The 22,212-nt window shown below is 42.0% G+C and overlaps 1 protein-coding gene across 1 annotated transcript; it reads right to left on the minus strand.

Moving 5' to 3' along the window:
- Nucleotides 1-1,747: 1,747 nt before the first annotated feature.
- Nucleotides 1,748-16,551, minus strand: DLEU7 (deleted in lymphocytic leukemia 7). The gene is made up of 2 exons (XM_063101748.1): nt 16,099-16,551; nt 1,748-1,954 (listed from the first exon to the last, which is right to left on the minus strand). Exons 1-2 carry the CDS (start codon nt 16,549-16,551, stop codon nt 1,748-1,750), a joined length of 660 nt encoding a protein of 219 aa, XP_062957818.1.
- Between the last annotated feature and the right edge of the window lie 5,661 nt (nt 16,552-22,212).

Genomic DNA, 22,212 nt, shown 5'->3' on the forward strand with positions numbered 1-22,212 from the left:
TTCCTGCCCTCCGTAAGCTGATCTTGACAGCAGATATACCAATAGCCAAGGCAGCGTGTGATAAATGCCGGAGATGTAGCATCAAATGTGTTCTGTGTGAGTTAAGAAGAGGAGCTCACCTCCACTAGCATGACCAACGAGGACTCACAGAGGGGAAGACGGGTAGACAGGCCTTGAAGGACAAGTATTTAATCAGTCTCTGGGAAACGTGGCACAAAGTGAGGAAAAAGCACAAGCACAGATGGAAAAGCAAAAATGTTCAAAAAATATTCATTGAGAGAAACTTTAATTACAACAGGGTAGGCAGCCTACAAATAATGATGGGTCTTTAAAGAAAACTACTGGGATAATTTCCCTGGAGGAAGAAAGACCTCACTGTAAAATAAAGTCATCCCCCCCAGAATATGGTATTTCCTAGGAGCAGGAGAACTGAGTACCGAAGACTATTCCCAAGAAATAAATGCCCTTTCCTTCTGCCCGGCCTCATGCCCCCCCACTCCCCACACACAGCTTCTTTCTTTTCATTAGAATTCAGTCTCATGTACTTAATTCTCTTCTACGGAGATGGCCAGTTATATCTAAAGAGAAGCAATATATTCACCTTTCATCCTCAGACTCTGAAAGAAAACATTTGAAACCAACTAAGAATAGAGTAGGTGGGGTCACAAAGGCTTTGATTAATACTAACACTTCTTTTTAATAATAGAAATACTCTCCACCACCCAGACCCAGTTCATAATTCTCTTAGAAAACAAGCGGCACATATGCACCACAACCTTTTTTTTCCCTAAATCTGATGCTGTTTCTATTAAAATTTTAAAGGAAAAGCAGCATTTCACGTTACTTCGGTTCTCAACACAGTCATCACTGCACAATAAGAAATTTAGTTTTTCCTAAGTGTGAGCAGATTGTTGTTAAAAAAAAGAAAAAGAAAAATATCACCCTTTAAATGTTGTTTAGGGAAAGCTGTCAGTATATCCATTCCCTCTTTCTTTCCCCAAGAATTTCCTACTTCAGTCTGAATATTCAGAAACAGTAAGAAGAGCTAGATGTTTCCACATGAGACTTTAATAATGCTGTGCTTTGGATTTACATATCATGTATCCTTGGAACTTCATAGCTCATTATCATTTTAAACTTAGAAATCAGTATATGAAAGTACAAGGTTTAGAAGCAACTCTTCTGCCCAATAGTAAGTTATTAATGCCAGGATTGGAACTCATAATTACTGACACATGTGGTCCTACAACTAAAGATTGTTCTCATAACATAAAATGAAGTACCCAGTAAAGCAGAACATATCGATGATCAAATATCCCACTTATTCAAGATAATTTTAAGAACCATGGAGCTTTAATCATATAAATAACCATATTAAACCTTATAGGCCTACACTAATATGAATATAGATTAAAGTATCATTTGATCAAAACTAATACTTAATATGAATTAATAAATATATACATTATAATCCAATCAGTTCCACAAAGGGGAATATATTTTAATCAAAAAGTCAGCAAGTAGGTCAACATACTTAAAAATGTGAACTACTGCTTTTAAAATTTTTTACTAACATGCTATAATTCTGAAGGCTACAGATGCCACTGGTCAGACTGCTCCATGGGCTATCAAGTCACTCCTTTTTGGGAATAAAAACATTCATTGTCTGCTGATTCAATTAGGAAGGTAAGGGATCCAGTTCTCTCAGTCGTGCTAGCTGTGGTTTTAGTCCCGATGTCTTTAACATTCATATGTCTGGAAGATTCTGCAAGATCTGTCTCAAGGAAGCACAGGCTACCATGTGGGCATCTGAAGGAAGATTTGCGAGTGACTGAATCAGCTTCTTGACTATTGTCTTCAAACACTGGTGGGCAGCATTCAAGTCTCTGTCAAACTGCTGTCCTTCAATTTGTAGAGCCAAATGACTGCAGATGTTTCTGAACTCAACACTATCCTGAAATGAACAGCAAATACAAACAAAGAATTAGGTAAATTATGGGGGACATTTGCTGTGCTTTGCTCACCCAGCTTCCATTTCCTTCCATTTCCTTCATTTTCCCAGAATTCTGGGAAAGAGAAGCCTATTTAACTGGGGGTGTTGGGAAACATCTTGCATAAGGAGAGAATCCAGATGAGAATGAAGCCAATAAAGAAGAAAGTAGAACCAAGACACTAAAAGAGACTCAATCACATTTTCTGAACATGTGAATCTAGTTGTACTTGAACAATTAACTCCAGGGTTTTTCAGCTGTATGAGTCAACAAATATCCCTTTTTTACTTAAGCCAACTGGAGTTGAGTTTCTGTTACTCATTCCTATGAAAGCTGTGATGAAAAAAGCATTCCAAATAGCCTCTGGTCTTATTATTCTATACTCACTGTGTTCAAGATTCCAATATAGAATTTGCTATTTAATGGACATGATCTCAAGAAATTCCCAATGCAAATTTAGAAAGAATAGTTCCTCAGTAGTTTAAAAGAATAAAGTGATTCAATAGATTTTAATCCACAAATGTTTCACATTCTAAAAATCCATTGCAAATAAGTGATATGCTGAAATTATTCCACATTAGAGGTAATATTGAGTATATGATCTCTTTAAAATACAGGGAAATGACTTCCCCTGGAAGTCTGTATTTGGCAACATGGCACACTAAGTTTCCCCAAAACCCTTTACCACTGAATTCCTAGAATTCCAATTAAAATAGAACAACCATCCTTTCTGGGTTTGCAAGAAAATAAAGGAAATCCCCCAAAGGCTAGCATTAAAGAAAAAACAGATCATTTTAGCTAAATGATCATCAATAAAAAAAAGTATCTTTTGCGTTGGGTTTGGGGTGAAGGGTGAAGTTGCTCCTGAGAAAGTGTAACTGTGTACCTGTATTACACAGCAGTTTAAGTTTGAAGTTGCCCTCTACACCATATACACCTTCTGGGAACACCCATGCTAACACATTAACTTAAAAATTGGAACTGGGCTGAAATATCTATAGCCAAATGGCAAAAACACACAAAAACCTTTTCTAGGGGAACATGTCCACAACCCACGCCCCACAGTAGTATTTCCATAAGGTCTCTGTCAAAGATAAACTCAAAATACCAAATAAGAAATTTAAAATACAATCCCCCATGGAACAAAGGTACTTCAAAGAGTTCACAGAAAGATTCATATTATCTTTCAATTCTATTTTTCCATGAACTTTTTGAAGTACCCTTGTATAGCAAATGCAACATGGGACAGGATTAATCTCCAAGAATTTCATATAGAGACTATAAAGTAGGTTTAAAATTATTAAAGATATTAAAGAAAAAAAATATATGTGATTTAAGCAAAAAACTGACTTCAAACGAACCAAATACCATTTCTAGAAATGACAACTACACTGACAAATTAAAAACTTCACGAACAGCTTAAACACCTGAATAAATATATCTGAAGTGAGGATTTGTTAACTGGATGATAAATATGAGATAATTACCCAGAATGCAAGATAAAAAGTTAAAGACATGGGAAATACAAATGTGAGATTAAGCACCATGGATGACAGAATGAGGAAGCCCAAGAAATATATTTCCAAAAGAGACAAGAGAGAAAAAGGGGGAGAGGTGATATTCAAAGAGAATAATGGATGAGAATTATCTAGAATTAATCCAAAACATGAATCCTTAGACTCAGGAAGTAGAATGAGCCTTGAGCAGAATAAATTAAATGTGATCCAAATATAAACTTTGAGACAAACCAACTCTTAAAAGCAACCAGAAAGAAAACACAGATGGGTTTCAAGGAATGACAGGACAGAGCACAGACTTCTTGCCACAACAATTAAAGAGAGAAGAGAATGGAATAATACCATCAAATAACTGTCAACATAGAATTTTTCTAATCGTACTAAACTATCATTTAAAGCTCAGGAAAAAATAAATATATTCCCATTTAAAAGGTCAGGAGGAGTTGACCACTAACAGATCCTCACTGTCAGGTCTTTCAAAGATATAATTCAGAAACAGGAAATTCAACTCAGAAGGCAGGAGATGCAACAGTCATCAGTGAACAAAAAGTTAAAAATGTGGTGTAAATCTAAAGAATTGCTTGTTTGAAATAAACATTATAACAACTAACATGGGGTCTACAAAAAGAGGATGGTTCTAAAATGCTGAACAGTGGTAATGTAAGTTGGAGTGGCATTCTAAGTGCTGTGCTGTTCAAGAGAAAAATGGCAAACAGATCAATTTCAGACTTGTTAAGTACATGCAGAAGAAATGTAAAGGTTATCATCAAAAGTAAAGAAATAATTCATAAAACTTTGAAACCAGCAGAGGGAAAAGGTGTGATGAACTTTTATTGATCCTATCTATAGAAGGGAAAAATGGAGACATAAAGAGATAAACATAAAGCAAGGTAAATAGAAAGCACCAAATAATTGAGTAGAAGTAATTCTAAACATATCAGAAAGCACAATAAATGCAAACTGATAAACTCACCTTTTGAAAGATAATGGTTACCAGACTGGATTTTAAAAATCTATCTGTATGTTGTTTACAAGCAACACATTTAAAACTAAAACCACATAAAGATTCAAAGTAAATGGATACTAAAATATATACCAAGCAAAGAGAAGCCAAATTAGAGCTGGAAAAAAATCATTATTAGGGATAAAATAAACTACAATTAATAAACAGAATGATTCCCCGAGAAGATATAACAATTTTACAGTTGTGTGTGTCTAATATGATAACCTTAACATACATTCAGTCTACAAACATAAAGGCTGATTTTAACGTAGCTTTCCCCGAAACTGATAGATCAAACAACAAAACACTCAGCATGGACAGAAAAGATTGAAAAACATGAATCACAAGCTTGATCCAATGGAAATAAACAAATATACATTATTCTCAAATATACATGGGGTATTTATGAAGGCTAACTATATTATAATGTCACAAAGCAAATCTTAACCAATGTTAGAGAGTCTATAATGCAAAAATCACAATGTGAGTAAGTGAGAAATCAGTGACATAGATAACCTTCCCAAAACATGTATGAATTAAAAAATCCACTTTTAAATTATTCATGGGTCAGTGAAAAAATAATTTAATTTTTAAAATACTTCATACTGAACAATTATAGAAATACTGTATCACAAATTTATGGGATGTAGTCACAGTGAGAAATGCATAGACTTAAATGCTTCTGTTAGTAAAGAATAATCACTGAGAAGTCCTGAGCTAAGAATTCAGTTCAACAGCACAGGAAAAGTAAAATAGATAATCCAAGAAATAAAAACAAAATGAAAGGAAGAACTAAAAGTTGAAACCAAAGTTTCATGAGAGACTAGAGTTTTCCTCCTAATTCTGTATAGAAAGAGAAGCTATTCTCCCTAAGAAAAATCCTGTCTCTTGGGTGAGAAGGATTGGGGTTTCTGGCAGAGTGCTTATTAGAAAACATCCCCCAAGAAACAAAACAAACATCCATTTATTTCAATTCTCCAAACAACAACAGCAAGACCACTTGTGAGGTTGGTGCTGGGGTAGAGCGATAGTCCCTGTACTCAAAAATTCCTAGGCTACCAAGCCTCTTGTTTTTTTCTACTTATATCATCTGTCCCATAGTTTACGGGGTAACTTGTATTGCTGAAGGATATTGCTTGGGAATGAGAAAGCAGGGGGAAAAATCACTCTGGACTATTTTTCCAAGATCCACATCAAGAAAATTTGTCCGCTTGCTTTATTGAACTAATCCAACTTTAAATACAAAGTGGAAGGATCAGAGAAAACACGGAAAGGGAAATTCAAAATAGAAGGAATCACTAAAACGTGCTGATGTATGCCTATTAGCCAGTCTGCAAAGGCATTCGTGACCCAAAGAAGATTTAAAAGCCTTTAAAAATACAGTTGTGGGCCTAAAATCTGAAGTCAATTTCACCTTTACTGTAAAGAATCAAAGGCATCGTTTGAGGAAATTACATGTACAATAAAATTCAACTGCTGGGCTGTACTGGTCCCTGAGGCCCTAGGCAAACTTCAGATCTCTGGCGCGCTTTGCAAAATCTCTTTATTTTACTATTCTAGTAGTGTTTCCTTTTAATCCTTTCTCAAATATATTAAGTCAAAGAAAACAAATTAATAGGAATAGACTTTCTGTGGGACTCTTAAGCCATGGGAGGGAAAAAGAAAACAGGTGATTGCTTCTCTTCCTTTCTAGAAGATCTGAAGGCCAACCATGGGTCCCATAACCATTACCTCCAACCAAACTTCTGGTGATTCTGCTGCAGCAGGTGGGGTCACAAGTCACAGCGTTAAGGCAACAGCATATTAAATGGCTCATGGGCTGTCAGTGGAAACTCACATGATCAATATTGGTGATGATTTCACTTATGGTGTTTTCTATCCAATGACAGAGCTTATCCTCCCAGCAGCTTTTATTCAGCAAGTCCCAGATGCTCCTAGAAATGATGTAATCTCTTACACGGTGCTTTGAGCACTTTCCCAGAATTAGAACTATATGGCTGAGCAATCTAAAAGCAGGTTTTGGAACTTCTAAAGCCCTGTGTAATTTCAGACTCTCAATATGAAATGCATTGATTGCTACAGTGATCCAAATGGATGGCTAGCATTTACATTTTAAAGCGAGTTCAGATACTCTCTCCCGTGACTCAACTGATTACTGGGATAATGTCCTCGGCTGGTTTAACTCAGTTAATAAATTGTTAAATTTATTTCAAATGTGTATCAAGCCTCTGCTACATGACTGACTATACTGGATAAAAGGCAATAAGACATGGTACCTGATCTCTAAAGAGCTTATAACCTAGTAGGGGAAATGAGACACACAGATCATATATCTAAATTTCCACGGAAGTATGATAAGGGCCATGGTAAAAACACAAAAACCCAATACTATGGAGGAACACACATGCATAGATGCATAATCTAAGCACAGCACAGGGTTCACACAAAACTCGTTCTGACATGTGAATCCTTTCTATAGCACACCTGATGTGTTACTGTCCACAATTCATTTGGTTATACTAGAGAAACTCATGCACTTAGGAAGTGATCTGTTCAAGGAAATAGCTCTACTGTTTAGAACATTTCTTCCTAATTTTGAGCTGAAACTTGCCTTGTGGTAGGCAGAACAAATGCATCATAGTTCTCAGAGCCTATGAATGTTACCCTACATGGCAAAAGGGACTCTGCAGATGTTAGTTAGGAAGCGCAGCCCTCTGAGCAGCAACAAAGACCCCAGGGGTGCACAGAGAGCTCATTCCTTCAAGAGAAATGCACCTGCATCACAGCTCTGCTTCTGCCCCTTTGATAGGCCATCCTTAGACAAGCTATTTTACCTATCAAACACTCAGTTTTCTCAACTGTAAAATAGAAACAATAATAGCTACCATGTGGACAGGTTGCAAAGGTCAAATTAGCTCATGGATATGAAAACTCTTTGTATTTGTAAAGTAGTCTATCCATCTAAGGTTATAAGTAAAGTACTCTGTTAGATGCTGGGAGATCAGGAAGAAGGAAGAAGTAAGAGGGAAGAGGAGAAAATAAAGGGAAAATATGCTCTGTAGAAACTTAGCATCTAATTGGTGAGAGGAAATCTATCAGAGACTATTTAGTAGAGATGTCACACAGAGTAAGGCTAAGGTTCAAAAAGAATGGACGAGGCCATTGTATGCTACCACCAGCCTTTGCAGAAGGGAATGGAGTGGGAAGGACTGTACTAAACATCACAAGATAATTAGTGTTGGAGAAGGCAGTATTTGACTCACAAGGAAAAGAGACGGTCCCTGTAACTGGAATGAATAAAGGTCTGGAGTCAAGAAGGGGCTGGAATTGGGGAGTGGAGCAGGCTGAGAGAACAGAGTTTTGTGCTGCATACCAGGAGGTAAGATTGTATGGAAAGCCTTGAATGTCACAGTGAAGTCCCTGGACACCTCCAACCATGGGAGTCCCATGGCAAACCAGCATTTTAAGAACACTGGCCCAGCCTATAAGCCTGAGCACCTACTGGCTGCCAGATTGCAAGCCAGGCTCCTTATACACCTTGTCTCACTCACTGCTCATGACAAGCCATGACAGATGAAAAGAAGCAATATGGCTTGGGGAGAGTGAATAATGCACCTAAGCTGCACAGCAAGTGAGTGGCAGAGCTGGAATTAACCTCTTTCTTTCAAAACTCAAATGTCCATCCAAGACCTGCCCCGAATCAGAAACTGGGCCAGGGGCTGTGATGACTCACAGAGCAGAGCTTGCTGTCCAGTGTGGGAGCCAAGACCGGCGAACAGGAATCACAGAGCTGTAGATGTCATGGTGGGTACACAGGGGCTCCATGAAAACCAGCAGGAGAAGGATTAAACTGGCTTGGGGAATGCAACAAAAGTACCTACAAGGGAATCATTTCATGTTTCTTCCTTAGCCGTCTTCATGTTATTTTTTCTAAGGTTGACTGAATGTTATGAGTGTTACAAAGCTTAAATTGGCAATGATCGCGTCCGAATTGAAGACTGGCCTGTTGGCCCATCCCTCTTCCCTGAAGCATAATTGAGAGGGCTTGGCTATTTGAAAGCTATTCAAGGCATGGAACCTTCTACGCCCCATGTAAAGCCAGCCCCTAGCTAGTCAGAGACCTCCCAGATGGAGCTCTCCCTTGCTCAGCTCTGTTCTCTCCTATCCAGTGTAAGGGAGGTCTCTTGAAAAACCGCCAGTCTTACACTTTTCTGCATTCTGCATTGTGTTTATTAGGAATGCGCACGTCTGAAATCCTTGAAACAACTGAAAATGCACCTGCAAAGTCCATAAACGGAAGAAAAGTTAAGCCCTTTTTTCAGTTCCTTACTGAAAATAAACACTTCCATTAAAACTGGAGGCTTGAAGACAAAAAGAATCTGGCAGGAGGAGTCGGTTTCAAGGCTTGTGTTCTGAAACCAACGCCAATGAATAATAAAGTACAAAATACAATATGACTTTATAGGCTCTAAAGTGCAGATAACTTTTAAACAATCCACAAGGTTGTTGTTTTGGGTTTTTTTTTTCCCCCTACCACGTCACCTTCAAAATCACTTCTAGATCTACATAAACTATAAATCAGTTCATACTCGCTTAATCGCTAGCTTTAAAATAAGTTGGCTCTTTTCAAAACAGTCACGTCTTGAGCTATATTCTCTTACAAGGACCTCACAAGTTTGTTTCTTCTCATGTTTCCCCCTTCAGCTCTCCCTGAATGCCTCATGCCCTCCACAGGGAAAGAGAGAGAGAGAGAAAGAAAGGAAGAAAGAAAGAGAAGGAAAGGAAAGGAAAGGAGCTTTTCCCCAGTTTTCTGATGGGGACTGGGCTTAATAAACTGCCTGACCAGCAAACTTCTCTCCACTAAAGCAGCTCAGTGCTGGGCCTGCCTAAGGAGCACGAACCTCTTCCCCAGACCCACTGGGATCCTCCACATTGACTGTGTACATAAAATGGGAATGATGTTTCTCTGTTTTAGAGGGATGTTGTGAAAAACATACTATCGTGAACTACGAATTGCCCCACCTTCATTTGGCTCATCAATATCTGGCTTTGAACTACAAATTCACAGGGCCCAGAGCCGTCACCAGTTGCCTAAATCCAAGGTCAGTCTCAAATAGATATGTAACTGTGTATTAATAAAACACCCAATGAAGAACCCAAGTATTTGCCAGTCACCATAAAAGTCTATCGTCCACAGGAAATTAAACATTTTTACTTGTGGTGTACCCAGTGTAAATGCTCACAAATAACTAAGGTTCCTTATGCATTTGCTTTGGGTACAGTACCATTTTTAGTTGAAAAGTCCAGTGAAAAGCTCTTTTGTGATGGGTACAAGCACTTGATTCAGGGATGCTCAAGAGGCAAACCCAAAAACTGTAAAATAAAACACTGCAGCATTTTATCCAGATGTCAAATATAAATAGTTTTGTTTTAGGGCCCTCCTGGAACATGTTTCCCCAAATTTTCATTTCAGAATGGTTTTATGTCCTGATTTTCATATCATCTGTATTATGAGGAATTCCAAGGCAATGCATAAGCTACTTCTAGAACAGTCACTATATGTATGGAGGGAGGGAACAACATAAGCTCTGTGACTGTCACTGAGACTTTTTCTAATGTAACAGCACAATTTTGTCCCAAATAAAGAGCAAGATCCTTGCTATGGCTGATAATATAACCATGAGCATTTATTTCTTCAACAGTGTTTTAGTCATTTCTGCAGACACAATTCCCAAATTTAAAGAAACTGTCTTCACTAACTAATGTTAATGGGGGGAAAAAGTACTCATCATCAATACCTTTCTCTGAGTGACCCAATATTTACATGTGTAGTTGGCGAAGAGCATTAGCAATGACTGTGAAGCCAAAGCCAGCAGTTTTATGACTGTTGCTCTTGCTCCACAGAATGAGAAAACCAGCAAGGACTACTGAACGTGACGGAATAATTGGTACTAGAATGAGCTCACTGACACGGGTGAGCTCACAGGCAAGTTAAATCTGCAATGACAAGAAAGTTCTTCCGCCTCTGAAAGTTGGCTTCAGCCAATAGTTTCCATGAAACTTGCTTCAGAACAGAACTCGTGGAAACTATAAACGTTTTTAATTCTCGAAGGAAGACAGACAAAACTCAATCAGAGCAACTTCATAATTGGCTTGGCTAATGGTCCCTGTGTGGATTGGTCATGCTCAGCAGTATCCAAAATCCTAGACTGGCTTCCTTCCTTCTGGCGTCCTGCACACTTGTACACTCCCTTTGCCTGGCAAATGCCTAATGCAGTCTCACTGGCATTACTAGTTTGATAATGATCTCCTATGTTTACCTGTACTTTTTGTCACCATGTAAGTGACCATCATAGAAGGAGATGCACAAATCACCCAGTGTTATGGACTGAACTGTCCCAACAAAATTCATACGTTGAAGCCCTGGCACCCAATGTTACCATATTTGGAGACAGGGCCTTTAGGGAGGTGAAATGAGGTCATAAGGGTGGGGTCCTAACGCAGTAGGATAGGCATTCTTATGGGAAGAGACACCAGAGAGCTCTCTGCATGAGTGCACTCAGGAAAGGCCATGTGAGGACGCAGCAAGAAGGCAGCTGTCTGCAAGACAGGAAGGGAACCCTTACCAGAAATAAAAATTTTGGCACTTTGATCTTGGATTTCCAGCCTCCAGAACTGTGAGAAAATAAATGTCTGTTGTTTAAGGCACCCAGTGTGTGGTATTTTGTTATAACAGCTGAGCTGACTAATACCACCAGTCTACAATGTGACTGCTGCAGCCCAAGCAGTATGCAGAGTGTGCATGCCCGACCATGGCCCTGTCTACTGCCCACTCTCTGGTACATTATTTTAGCATGATGCTTATAACACTCTGACGAGCTAGCACTATGATGTAGTAGAATGAGTCAGGAAAACACCAGCACTTCTGTCAGGGCACAGAGAATGATACCCCAAAGTAGGGTGTTCTGTGAGCACTTTGAATTAAAAGGGATTGAAAGATCTTAGAAGCTGCCTGACTTTCTAATAACCTTCTCTTGGTCTACCCCTCCCACCAAAATGCAGGGAGGGACTCATTCCAGAATATTCTTATCTGACCAGGGAAACTTCTTTCCACAAGAAATACAATTGTCTTAAGACCCCCTCCCTGGGAATCTCATCAAATAACCAGGAAAGGTTAATCACCAAAGAGATTAAAAGACATTGCCACCCCCAGATAGACTTTTCCTCTATTCTTCTGAGGACAACTCCAAGAAAATAGCTGGGAGACTATCTGCATAATTAGACAACCTTTTTTCACAGTGACATTCAGCCCCTCACCTTCCCACCACCTCCCTCAGAACTCAGAGGAACTCTGTCCCAGGCCATTGTTCTTTGGGCTCATTCATTTCCCCTGAAACATCATTTACTATCCTTCACGATTACCTTCTACACTTTGAAAAGGATATTTAAGCCTCAGTCATATGGCCCTTTGAGTCTCATTTTTAAGACTCCCATGTCCATGTGCACATAAATAAATTTGGAAGCCTTTTTCTCCCATTTATCTGTCTATTGTTCGTCTTTTCAGTGAACCTTCAGGGAGGACAAAAGAGAAGATTTCTCTCATATTTTCCAGATGCAGGGTCTTGAGCAAAGTCCTCAATTCCTCCATGCCTCAGTTTCCTCCTGTAATGTCTGTCAAGCTGGTTAACTCCATCCTTTGCACCAAATTTAACAAGACTCAGTACTGTTGGGCACTTTTCATCTACCATGAAGAAACTCATTTTATGGTTTTTGGCATATGTTTGATAATTTCTAAATGTTTAAAAGGAATATTAAGTGTTGGTTCCTTTCATTAAAAAGAAAAATACAGTTAAAATGTCTGTTGTTATTGTGGTGAGAGTTTTTCTCCCTTCACACCTGAAAATTTCACTTCCTTAACTCCCTCGGGTGGTTTAATCAATGGTGACACTTCTAAGTCAATCATTGGGCATGCAGCTAAGGCTGACTTCTGGACAGTGGAAGCTTCCTGATAGTGGAAGCTTCCTTTGGGTCATCCTCACTCTGCTTCTGTCAAGAGTCCCAGAAAAGTAGGCACAGAGTTTATGGATAAGATTCATTAATATCAAGAACGGAACTCACAAAAATAGTAGTCAATAAGAACTAATGAGGCGTCAACCTGTTAATAGTAGAAATAATAATAAAGGTAATGGTAATAGCTCAAATTATGGAAACTTACTATGAGAAACCAATGACTGAGACTTTATACGCATTATCTCAGAAACCCTTTACAATAGAGACCACTGTCCCCATTTCACAGTTGAGGACATTGAGTCACAGGAAGGCTAAATAACCTGCCAAAGGGCCTACGGTGGGAAGTAGCAGTGTAGGTTTGAAACACTCCATGGGATTTGATGACAATGCTATGCTGCGCTGTCTCCACTGTAGGGTCCCTAATGCCTGTCATCTTGGCCATGGGCTTTAGTTCCAGTGAGTCTCCCGCCTACCCTCTATGGCAAGTAAAACCACCAAAGAGACATGATGATGGGGAGGTCTCCACACACTTCTCAGTGATACACAAGTGTTATTTCTATTAGCAGAAATCCTCCTGAAACCATTCTGTTGTCTAAAACCAACCTGCATGTTATTAATTTAAAAATATAGAAAACATGCTTCCAAATCATTTGAATTAACACTAGTATTAATGAAGCCATGTCTGCATAACCCTGGAAAGACAGGATGCTGTCTCCTCAAGTCTAAGTTCTATGTAATCATTAATCTACAAACCAAATGGAGACATTACTTTTTCTCCAAACAGCAAACCAAGCTAAATTCCAAGATGCTGACCAGGGGGAAAATCATGCAGAAAAACCGCTCCCTGTTTCTTTCCCCCTGTAAGTACTGGTTGTTCTCAGGAGCTCTAAAACTCATTATTCCTCTGCAGGTAAACAGCAGACTCTAGTAGTAAGAAAGCTGACAATCCCTGTTTCTAATGAGCACTCTGAATATTTCTAGAAAGTGGCAGCAACATATCCAGATGTCTGCAAAGCTTGCTCGTGACAAGCAAAGAAAATACCGTGACTCAAGGGGATGGGGATGGGTAGGTGTAGGAAGCTTTGAGCGTGTTTATGGCAAAGAGCAGGCAGCGGAAAATATAAGGAGAGGAGGAATTGATAGAAAATGTCTGGGGTAAGTGAAAACCTTGCTCCATTGCTTAAGAGAAAGAATTTACATGGGGTGGGTGAGGGGGGAAACAGCATTTATTTATTAGGGACAAGAATGAAGATGAGTGGAAATGTGACTGTTTAGGTAAAGAGGAAAATGTTTGTGTCAGATGACCTCAATTTTCTCAGAAACGTAGTAAGAAGGTTGAGGTTTGGATGAAGAAGGCTTTAGGAGGGTGGAAATGTTTAAAACCAAAAGTCAATTAGAAAGGGCTAAAAGGATTACCAAGCATAAGTGACAGCTGCATGAAGCTAAGATGGCATCATTTATAGGTGACTGCCTCCAGAGCGAGGACACAGGGTTTACGCCATTGCCACAGAATTGGGTCAGGCCCTCAAACCTTCTGACCTGCCTCTCAAGCTGAAACCTAGCCTTCTGGGATTTATCCAGCCTTCTGGGATTTATCTACCAATCCAAGGTCCTCAGCACAACACGCAGTCCTTTCCCCAGCTGATCCCCACTTAACCTCCAGCATCATCTTTTGCCTTCAGCGGTATTGAACTAATTACAATTCCCTGAGTCCCAGGACCTTTCAATGCTTCTGAGCCTCCAATCACAGAATTCACCTAAAATGTCTTTTCCCTTTAATATGTGGCAAGCAAACACTCATTTTTTAAAAGGTTGCCTCCTCCTAGGAGCCTTCCACAATCACCTTAGGTAAAACTGATCACTCAGTCTCTCCTTTTGCCAACCTGTCTATGTCCTGTATGTGCTCCTCACATCACATGGCACTTCGTATTTCATCAATTCTCAGACGGGCCTTTTTTTTTTTTTTTACATTTTTTAAATACCTGAAATTAAGATCAGTTTACAATCAACGGTGTGACATAGTTTAATTGACAGAATTTTCTAAAATTTCTTGGTAGTTCCAAAAAAAAGGTGCATCTTACATTGGGGAGCACTGGTGAAATGCAGCTTCATTTTTTAATTTTCTAAGGTGAATGTAGAGGTGCTTCTCAACTGGAGGCAATCTTGGCTCCCCTCCCCATCCCATCCCCACTTGGCAGTGTCCGGAGACATTTTTGGTTGTATCAACTTGGGGCAAAGGAGTATGCTGCTGGCATCTAGTGGGCAGAAACTAGGGATACGGCTAAACATCCTATAATACTCGGAACAACCCCTGCCAACAAAGAATTTGCCAGCCCAAAATATCAATAGCGCAGAGGCTGAGAAATCCTGGTGTAAAGAAACAGTATTTATTTAGGTGTATATATGCTTTATTATGTTTAATGTTAAATAGATCTTTTACAGTGTGTAGTGCAAATAATACACAAATGCACATAGCAACTGTGCCGAACCTTGGCCTGTACATCAAGAATAGCAACTCTTGAGTTGGCCCCTGGCTCACTCGGAGAGTGCGGCTCTGGTAGCACTGGGGCCACGGTTCGGATCCTATATTGGGATGACGGTGTGCTCACTGGCTGAGCGTGGTGCAGACCACACCATGCCGAGGGTTGCAATCCCCTTACCGGTCAGAAAAAAAAAAAAAAAAAAATAGCAACTCTCGAGAAATCCCTAAGGCTTCCTCCTCACCTCCAGATTTCCTTCTCCTCAGCTCCCCAGAGGAATAAAAGCAGCAATGCTCCTGGCCAACATTTGAAAGCCAGAAAGCCTTAAAGAGACTTGGGACTTGAAACCAATTAGGTTTGTTCATTGCAAGGCCACAACTGCAACCTGGAGCCCCAGATTTCCGCCATCCACTCAGCCTGGGAGGCAGCTGCTCTGTTGTCTGGCCACACTGGCTAACACAGTTTGGTACCTTAAAGGAAACTGTGCCCCTATAAATATGAGCTCGGCGACTTAGCAGGAGTTCAGTGTTATTATTCACGCTTCAACACCCGGGAGCCACCCGGCTCTCACCCTACTTTATGAGAGCTTAGGTTGACTCTGTAAGGCCTGTGAGCTCTGTGGGGAATTGGATTTATGCAAAAATAATTTTGATTCATGAGTGTGAAGGTACTTTAAGTAAACTTCGATGCTTTCGTCACACAAAAGGCAGGGGGGACTTAATAGTGTACTTAAGGCTCTGGAAGAAAGGTTGTTCATTGGGAAGGGGCGTGGGGGAGCTGTCCTCCACCCCGAGAAGCTGCACCTGTGGAAAAGGGCTCCAGCTGGAGCAGGAAGCTGATTTATGTGAGAAAGGAAGGCGTCCCAGAGCAAGCTTGTAGCAAGGCCTCTCCTGCATCTCGGTTCCGCAATCAGAGGGGGCTCCAGGCGGGTCCCCAGCTCCCTGTCCCGCCTGCCGAGTCCCCAGAGTGTCGCCTCCCCCCGCCCTTCTCCCCGGGGCTGAATCACAGCGGGCCCCACCCCGCCTCCATCCCGGCCCTCGGCCCCGCCCTGAGGAGGGACCCCCCGCGCGCCGGAGGGGTGGCAGGGCGCGACTCACCTTCAGGTGGATGGGGAAGGGCCGCTCCTGCTGGAGGGGCCCCAGCAGCGTCTGCTCCACGCTCACCAGCTCCGAGGTCGAGTCCACCACGCGGGCCAGCGCGCTGCGCATCGCCATCCGGGCCAGGGTGCAGGGCCCTCGGTCCCGGGGGAAGGGTCGCAGCTCCGCGCCCCCCTCGGCGCCCCGCACCACTTCCACCTCGGAGGAGCTCACCCGCGCCCCGGTCCTCCCATTCCGGCCCTCCCCGCCCCGCTCCTCGCGCCCGGGCCCCGGCCTGGCCCGCATGGGGCCCGAGCGACAGGCTGGGGCGGCGGACACGTGGTCCAGGTCGCGCGGGCTCCCGGGGGCTCCCGGACCGTCCCCCCAGCCCCACTCCTGCTGCAGCAGCTGCAGGGTCTGCAGAGCCACCATTTGGTGGCTGATGGAGGCCACTAAGGGCGCGGGGCTGGCCATGGCCTCCGCCGGCGGCGCGGCGCGCTCGGCTTGCAGGTGGAGCGGGAGCGAGGGAGGCGGGGGCGTCTGGGGTCGCCAGGGTCACATTTCCTAACCCGCGGCTCCTCGGCCTCCGCGTCTCTCAGCGTGTGTGGCCGGCCCCGCCCCCAGCCCGCAGTCGGTGACCCGCGCTGGCCCCGGCATTCGTTTCAAGTGGAATCGGCTTGTTCTGACCCAAGGCTGCCTGAAGCGCTGCTCGGTGTGACCTGAACATCGCCAGATGCTGAGCTCTGCTTCTGCCTCCTCTCCCGGGATTTGATGGGAAACGAGCAGCTTCGTGCGGATGCATCTGTCGGCAGGGACAGCCCGCCCTCACCTCCTGCGAGGGCTGCCTGCCAATGACCACTTACGCCTGCGGGTGGGGGTGTAAGAGGCCCACCCGGGAGCGCAGGTGCGAAGAGCCCTAGCGAAAACGCCCCGAAGGAGGACTGCCTGATTCCCCTCCCTCTCCTTCCCGGCCTACGGGATTTGTCAGAAACTTTTTGGAGTCACCTTCAAGGCCTCGCGTCCCCCAAACAAAAGAAGGTGCACTTGTGCATGTCGCAGTTCAGCTCCTTTGTTTTGCACGGAGAGCCTGACTGCAGAGGGAGCGCCAGCGCGCAGCGAGTGCGGTCTGCACCCAAAACCCAGACGAGCCAGGCACTGCCCCCACGGGGAACCTAAACGGCCTTGTGTGAAAATCCCGAAGCGAACGTAGGCAGCAAGGTTGAAGCTAAATCCTTTTACGATCCACGAACCCAGAGACAGCTATACAAATACTTGCTGTTTTTAATTCAACCTAACATGGCTACTTCCTTGACTTCGGACAAACGACTTGTCAATTTTATGCTTCCATAGGTTGGAAACCACTGGTGTGTGATCGCACTTAAGAAAAACAAAAACATTTGAGGGTAACAGTATGGAGGACTGTCCCACAGCAGCATCGTTTCTGCTTGCTTCCTGCGAGGAAAACCATTTAGATAAATCCAGTAAAGCAGGGGCAAGGGTGCACCCATGAGAAACAGATGAGTCCTGGCAGACCCGGACGATGGGATTTTATTCTTCCTTTAGAAACAGGAGTCCGCCCTTGGTGCTGTGAAGTAATATGTGGAGGGGGCTTTGAGTGGAAAAACCACTCCAGTGAGTCTGTTAGCACAAAAGATGATTATAAGAGATATGCAAAGGGCTGAGAGGTTTCTATAACTCTGGGATAGTGTGACCCCATATCATCCTCCCAACTCTCCCACAAAGGTTCTTTCTCATTCTCAGTGTTTTCTTCGCCCATGAAAACAAATCTGAATGCCAAGGTAAAGAAAATCTTTCCTAAACAAAAACGAATATGTTCACACTAATTATAACTAAGTAAAAATGCGTGTCTGTGCATTGACAGAGAGGAAATTACTTTGGAAGGAAGTAGTTTAATGTTGATTAGATTCTCTTGCCATGAAGTTGCTTAAGTTTATAATAAAAAATTGAAAGAGAATTTCTTTTTTTTTTTTTAAATTTTAATCTTCAAATGTTGAAGTGCATTAGGTTCAGCAGAGACTAACAGGGAATAGCACAACTAACCCCTAATTTTCACAGAGCATGTCAGATCTCCAGGGCTGCTCCTCTTTCCAGATACACAGGAAATCCAGTTTCATGGGCTAACCCTTCCACTATCAAATGGCTGACTGCAAAACTTTCTTGACAGATGGAATATCAGCCAACAGCAGAATTGAAATCACTAGACACAGCCTGACCTGAGGCCCCACTGTTCTTCACACCAGGCTGACTCAGAGCAATGAGACCAAGTGAACTTCAGGGCATGTGAAAGAAGAGGGCCAGAGGACTATGAGGCCTGAGAGAAGGTAGATGCTGCCTAAATAGCAGCCTGGTTTTTCTAGTTCCCTTAGGGGAGCACTGGATCATCCAACAACTCAATGCTTTGTCTGTCCTGGCAATGGGTCACACTGTCCTTTGCTGTGACCTCAAAATGTCTTATGTTCCAAAGCTGGAGATATGAGATGGTAACTGAAGAAAAGTTTTCATAGACTTTGGAGGTGAGTCAATAGCATAGCAGATCTACCTTTGGTCTAAAACACCTTCAGAGTTATGTACGCTGGGCTCCCATGCCAACTAGACTATAATTTGAAGCCACTGTAATAAAAGGCCTATTCAAAAGAAGAAAATACTGGATATCTGATATGTTTGCTTTTTAGCATCTATTTCACTATTTTATGAAAACCATATCCTGATATCCCAGTGGATATACCTCCTCTTCCACACTCAGTCCACAATGAGGTCAGAGGGGGTGAACCCATCCCATTGCGGAATCTAGGCTGAGGTCAATCACACATCACATTCCCACAGTGATTGGTCAGGAATGAGAAATGAGACAATATCATTCAGGATGCTTTCAGCTGAATGTACTGCAAAAGAGAAAACAGTGGAACCAAAGAGTGAGGCCCAGAAAGTGTAGGCCAAGAGATGAGACAACAAAAAATGATCAGATTCCCTTTCAATAATAAATCTCAGCATAAAATAGTTTCATCAGTAAGAGTAATTCATTGTCTCACATCACTAAAAGTCCAAAGTCAGGCTGGGTCCAAGGCTGGCGAAGGCAGCAGCTCAGAGGTGTCATCCTAGCCTTTGGTTCCTTCCATCTTTTTGCTATGCCAGCCCTAGCACATTGACTTGGTCTTTGGTCCTCGGGCTGATTCCCTAGGGTGACTAGATAGCTGCTGTAGCTGCTGGCATCACTTCTAGACAATAATATCTAGAAGAGGCTATCTCTTCTTGTGTGTTCCTTCTGAAGAGCAAGGAGACATTTCCCAAAAGCCCTCTGCTGACTTCCTCTCACATCTGCTTGGCCAGAATTGCATCACATGTTCTTGCCTAACCAGTCACAGTCAAGAGGGAAAGGACCACCATAAGAGTCTTGGATGAACCAGAATTCAACCCAAGAGCTGGGGCTGGGTCTAGCCTCCCCTGAAGCATATGGCTGCAGAAAGATGGAGAATACTCAATACAAATCAAGGTTTTGTTACCAAGCAACAGCAGTGGTAACAGAGTACAGTGAAGCTTTTGCAGGGGCATCTGGGTAAAGCACATGTTGGATTTCCAGGGCTGTTCCCCATTCCAGATACACAGGAAATCCAGTATCATGAAGTAACCCTTCTACTATCAAATGGCTCACTGCAACAGCCCCTGTGCAAGTGAAGCTGAAAAGATAGGAGTTCTGGAGCCTCTGGAGCCATCTTGTGAGCTTGAAGGGGAGAGCCTGCCTATGAATGAGCCAACACTAAAGAGAAAAAAGTTTCTTTCTATAGAGAGAAACCAGTGACCTTATTGCACTATTCGAGCCCCACATTTAGCTACACAAGAAGACAACCCATCTTTGAGCTTTTCAGTTATACAAGCCAATAAAGTCTCTTTTCGCTTGAGCCACTTTGGGTTGGGTTTACTCCCTTTACAACAGAAACAGTCACAACTGAAGCAAACAGCACGACACACGTTACAGGGAAGATAGCATGTTAAAGAGCGACCCTGTGACTCAAAGTTCCCTCCAACCAGTTACTTCCAGCAATGCTTTTGCCATTCACCTAACCTTTTTACTATTTCAGCAATTGAGGGGGAAAGCTCTTTGAGCAACTCTAGTCATTCCTGTCAACTGGTGGGAGTATTTCAAAATAAGCACTGGAAACATCCCTTTGTGATGTGGGATGGGAAACAGAAGGGGATAGAAAACTCAGTGAAGTGAGAAGCAATTTCCCACCTGTCCATAGACAAGGTAGAGTGTTGTTAGATAGACAGTATGCTGCTGGTGCTCCTATTAATTCGAAGATTCCTTTCCACATGAACAAAAGATGCGAATTCCTGTGTGGAATCGTGGAGAAGCCGGGCACAGTGAGAACAGAAGGGAGCTGGCAGAAGGCGCAGCTATGTGGAGCCTTCCTCAAAGGTCTTGGCAGAGCCCAGATACATTTGAGCCGTGCTTATATTCTTTGGCACTTTTCTCCAAAAAGGATCCAGGAGAATTCCAGAAATGGATCTGTTAACCTTCAACGCACCCTAGCGAAGTTCATAGGTGGGGGCAAAACAAAATGCGTCCAGAGAGACCAAAGAGTTATTATTCTTGAATGAAAATTATGATTGAGGGGAAACAGATACTGAAGAGATACAGCAAGATATGAAAATGTACTGTAAAAGAGAAAACAATAGAACTAGGAAAAGGTGTTGGCCCAAGGAAGAAAGAGCAAAAAAGATTAAATTCCCTTTTTTAAACATACAACTGTAATGTTTGAATCTGCCAAGTCATAAAAATGCACATGCACTTCTAACTTTGGCCTAAACATTTGATTTTCAGGGAAGAAGAAAAAAAAAAAAAGATGTAATCCTGCCATGAAAACTCTAAATTGCCAAAAACAATTGTTTACATAGGACAACGTGTTTTCAGGACTTCGTATATGCACTGACTTCCCAGATCCCATTAAGCTGGTGAAGCTCAGAGAAACTGAGTGAAGCGAATGAAGAAAAACAGGGAAGAGTGGGTAAAAAAAGGGAAAAGAGAAGTTAAATATGTTGAATTCCGACTGCCTGCCCGGACATAATCTGATGTACACCTGCCCCTTGCAATTTGCCTCCTGAACCCAAAATGCAGTTCTTCCTGCACTTATAAATCATTTTACTTGGTTCTGTCTTAATAATTAATTTCCAAGAGGAATTCTTGATATTGGCAGGAAAAAACTAAAAGTAGATTTTAAAAGAGTCAGTATAATTGTTTCTAATTATCATAGCTCTGATAGATGATTTAGTTATTAAGACTGACAGAATGCCATGGATTTTCATGCTGCCTATATATATAATTTCAACAGGACAGCCTCACTGGATTCTCCCCTCCAATTCTGATTATAAAATGTAACCCCTGAAGAATATCCTTTCCTTTGGAGGGAAAACTTAAAAAGCTGCTTGATCGCTTGAAGTATTTTGATTGTGTGTATAGATGTAGCTTATAGTATTGAAGGGGGTTGGGGGAAGGAGAAATAGTGATAAAAATGGGGGAAGGGAGAAAGGCAGGAAGTCTTTAAATGATTTTCCCAACTAAATTCCAAGATGCTTAACCTTAATGGGAAAAAAATGTGACTACCCTTCTCACTTTCCATGATCAGCCTGTATTTTCAAGTTCCAGTAGGTACCTTTTTAATGTGATAGGAAGAAATGCTTGATGAGCTGATATATTTTTTAAAATTTTTAATCTTCCTAATCCCTTTTCTTACATTCTTCTCCATTCCCTCCCAGGCTTTTTTTCTCTAAGGAATTTTCTACTCTTATTCCCCAATGTTTTTTCTGTCAGGCTCTATGGTTAAACAGACATTGGGGTTTTAACCACCCTTTCATTTACTCCTTTCTCCCTTCTATTTTTCCACAGCTCCTTTTCCTATGGTGATGGTAATGAAAAAGGGGGCAGAGAAGGGGACTTGGGGGGCACATGGTTATTTGTTTACCTTTTGCTACAAAATCACTATGGGCTGTTTCTGTGAAGTCAAAACTTCCTGCGAGGAGATTCAATAGAATCTCCAGCTCTTAAACCCTGAGTGCAGCAAGAGAGAATAATACCAGTTTTGAAAACTGGACTAATGCCTTCCCGCATTGGCTGTCTGT

This window comes from Cynocephalus volans, chromosome 7 (genome assembly GCF_027409185.1).
Source record: "Cynocephalus volans isolate mCynVol1 chromosome 7, mCynVol1.pri, whole genome shotgun sequence".
NCBI lineage: Eukaryota > Metazoa > Chordata > Mammalia > Dermoptera > Cynocephalidae > Cynocephalus > Cynocephalus volans.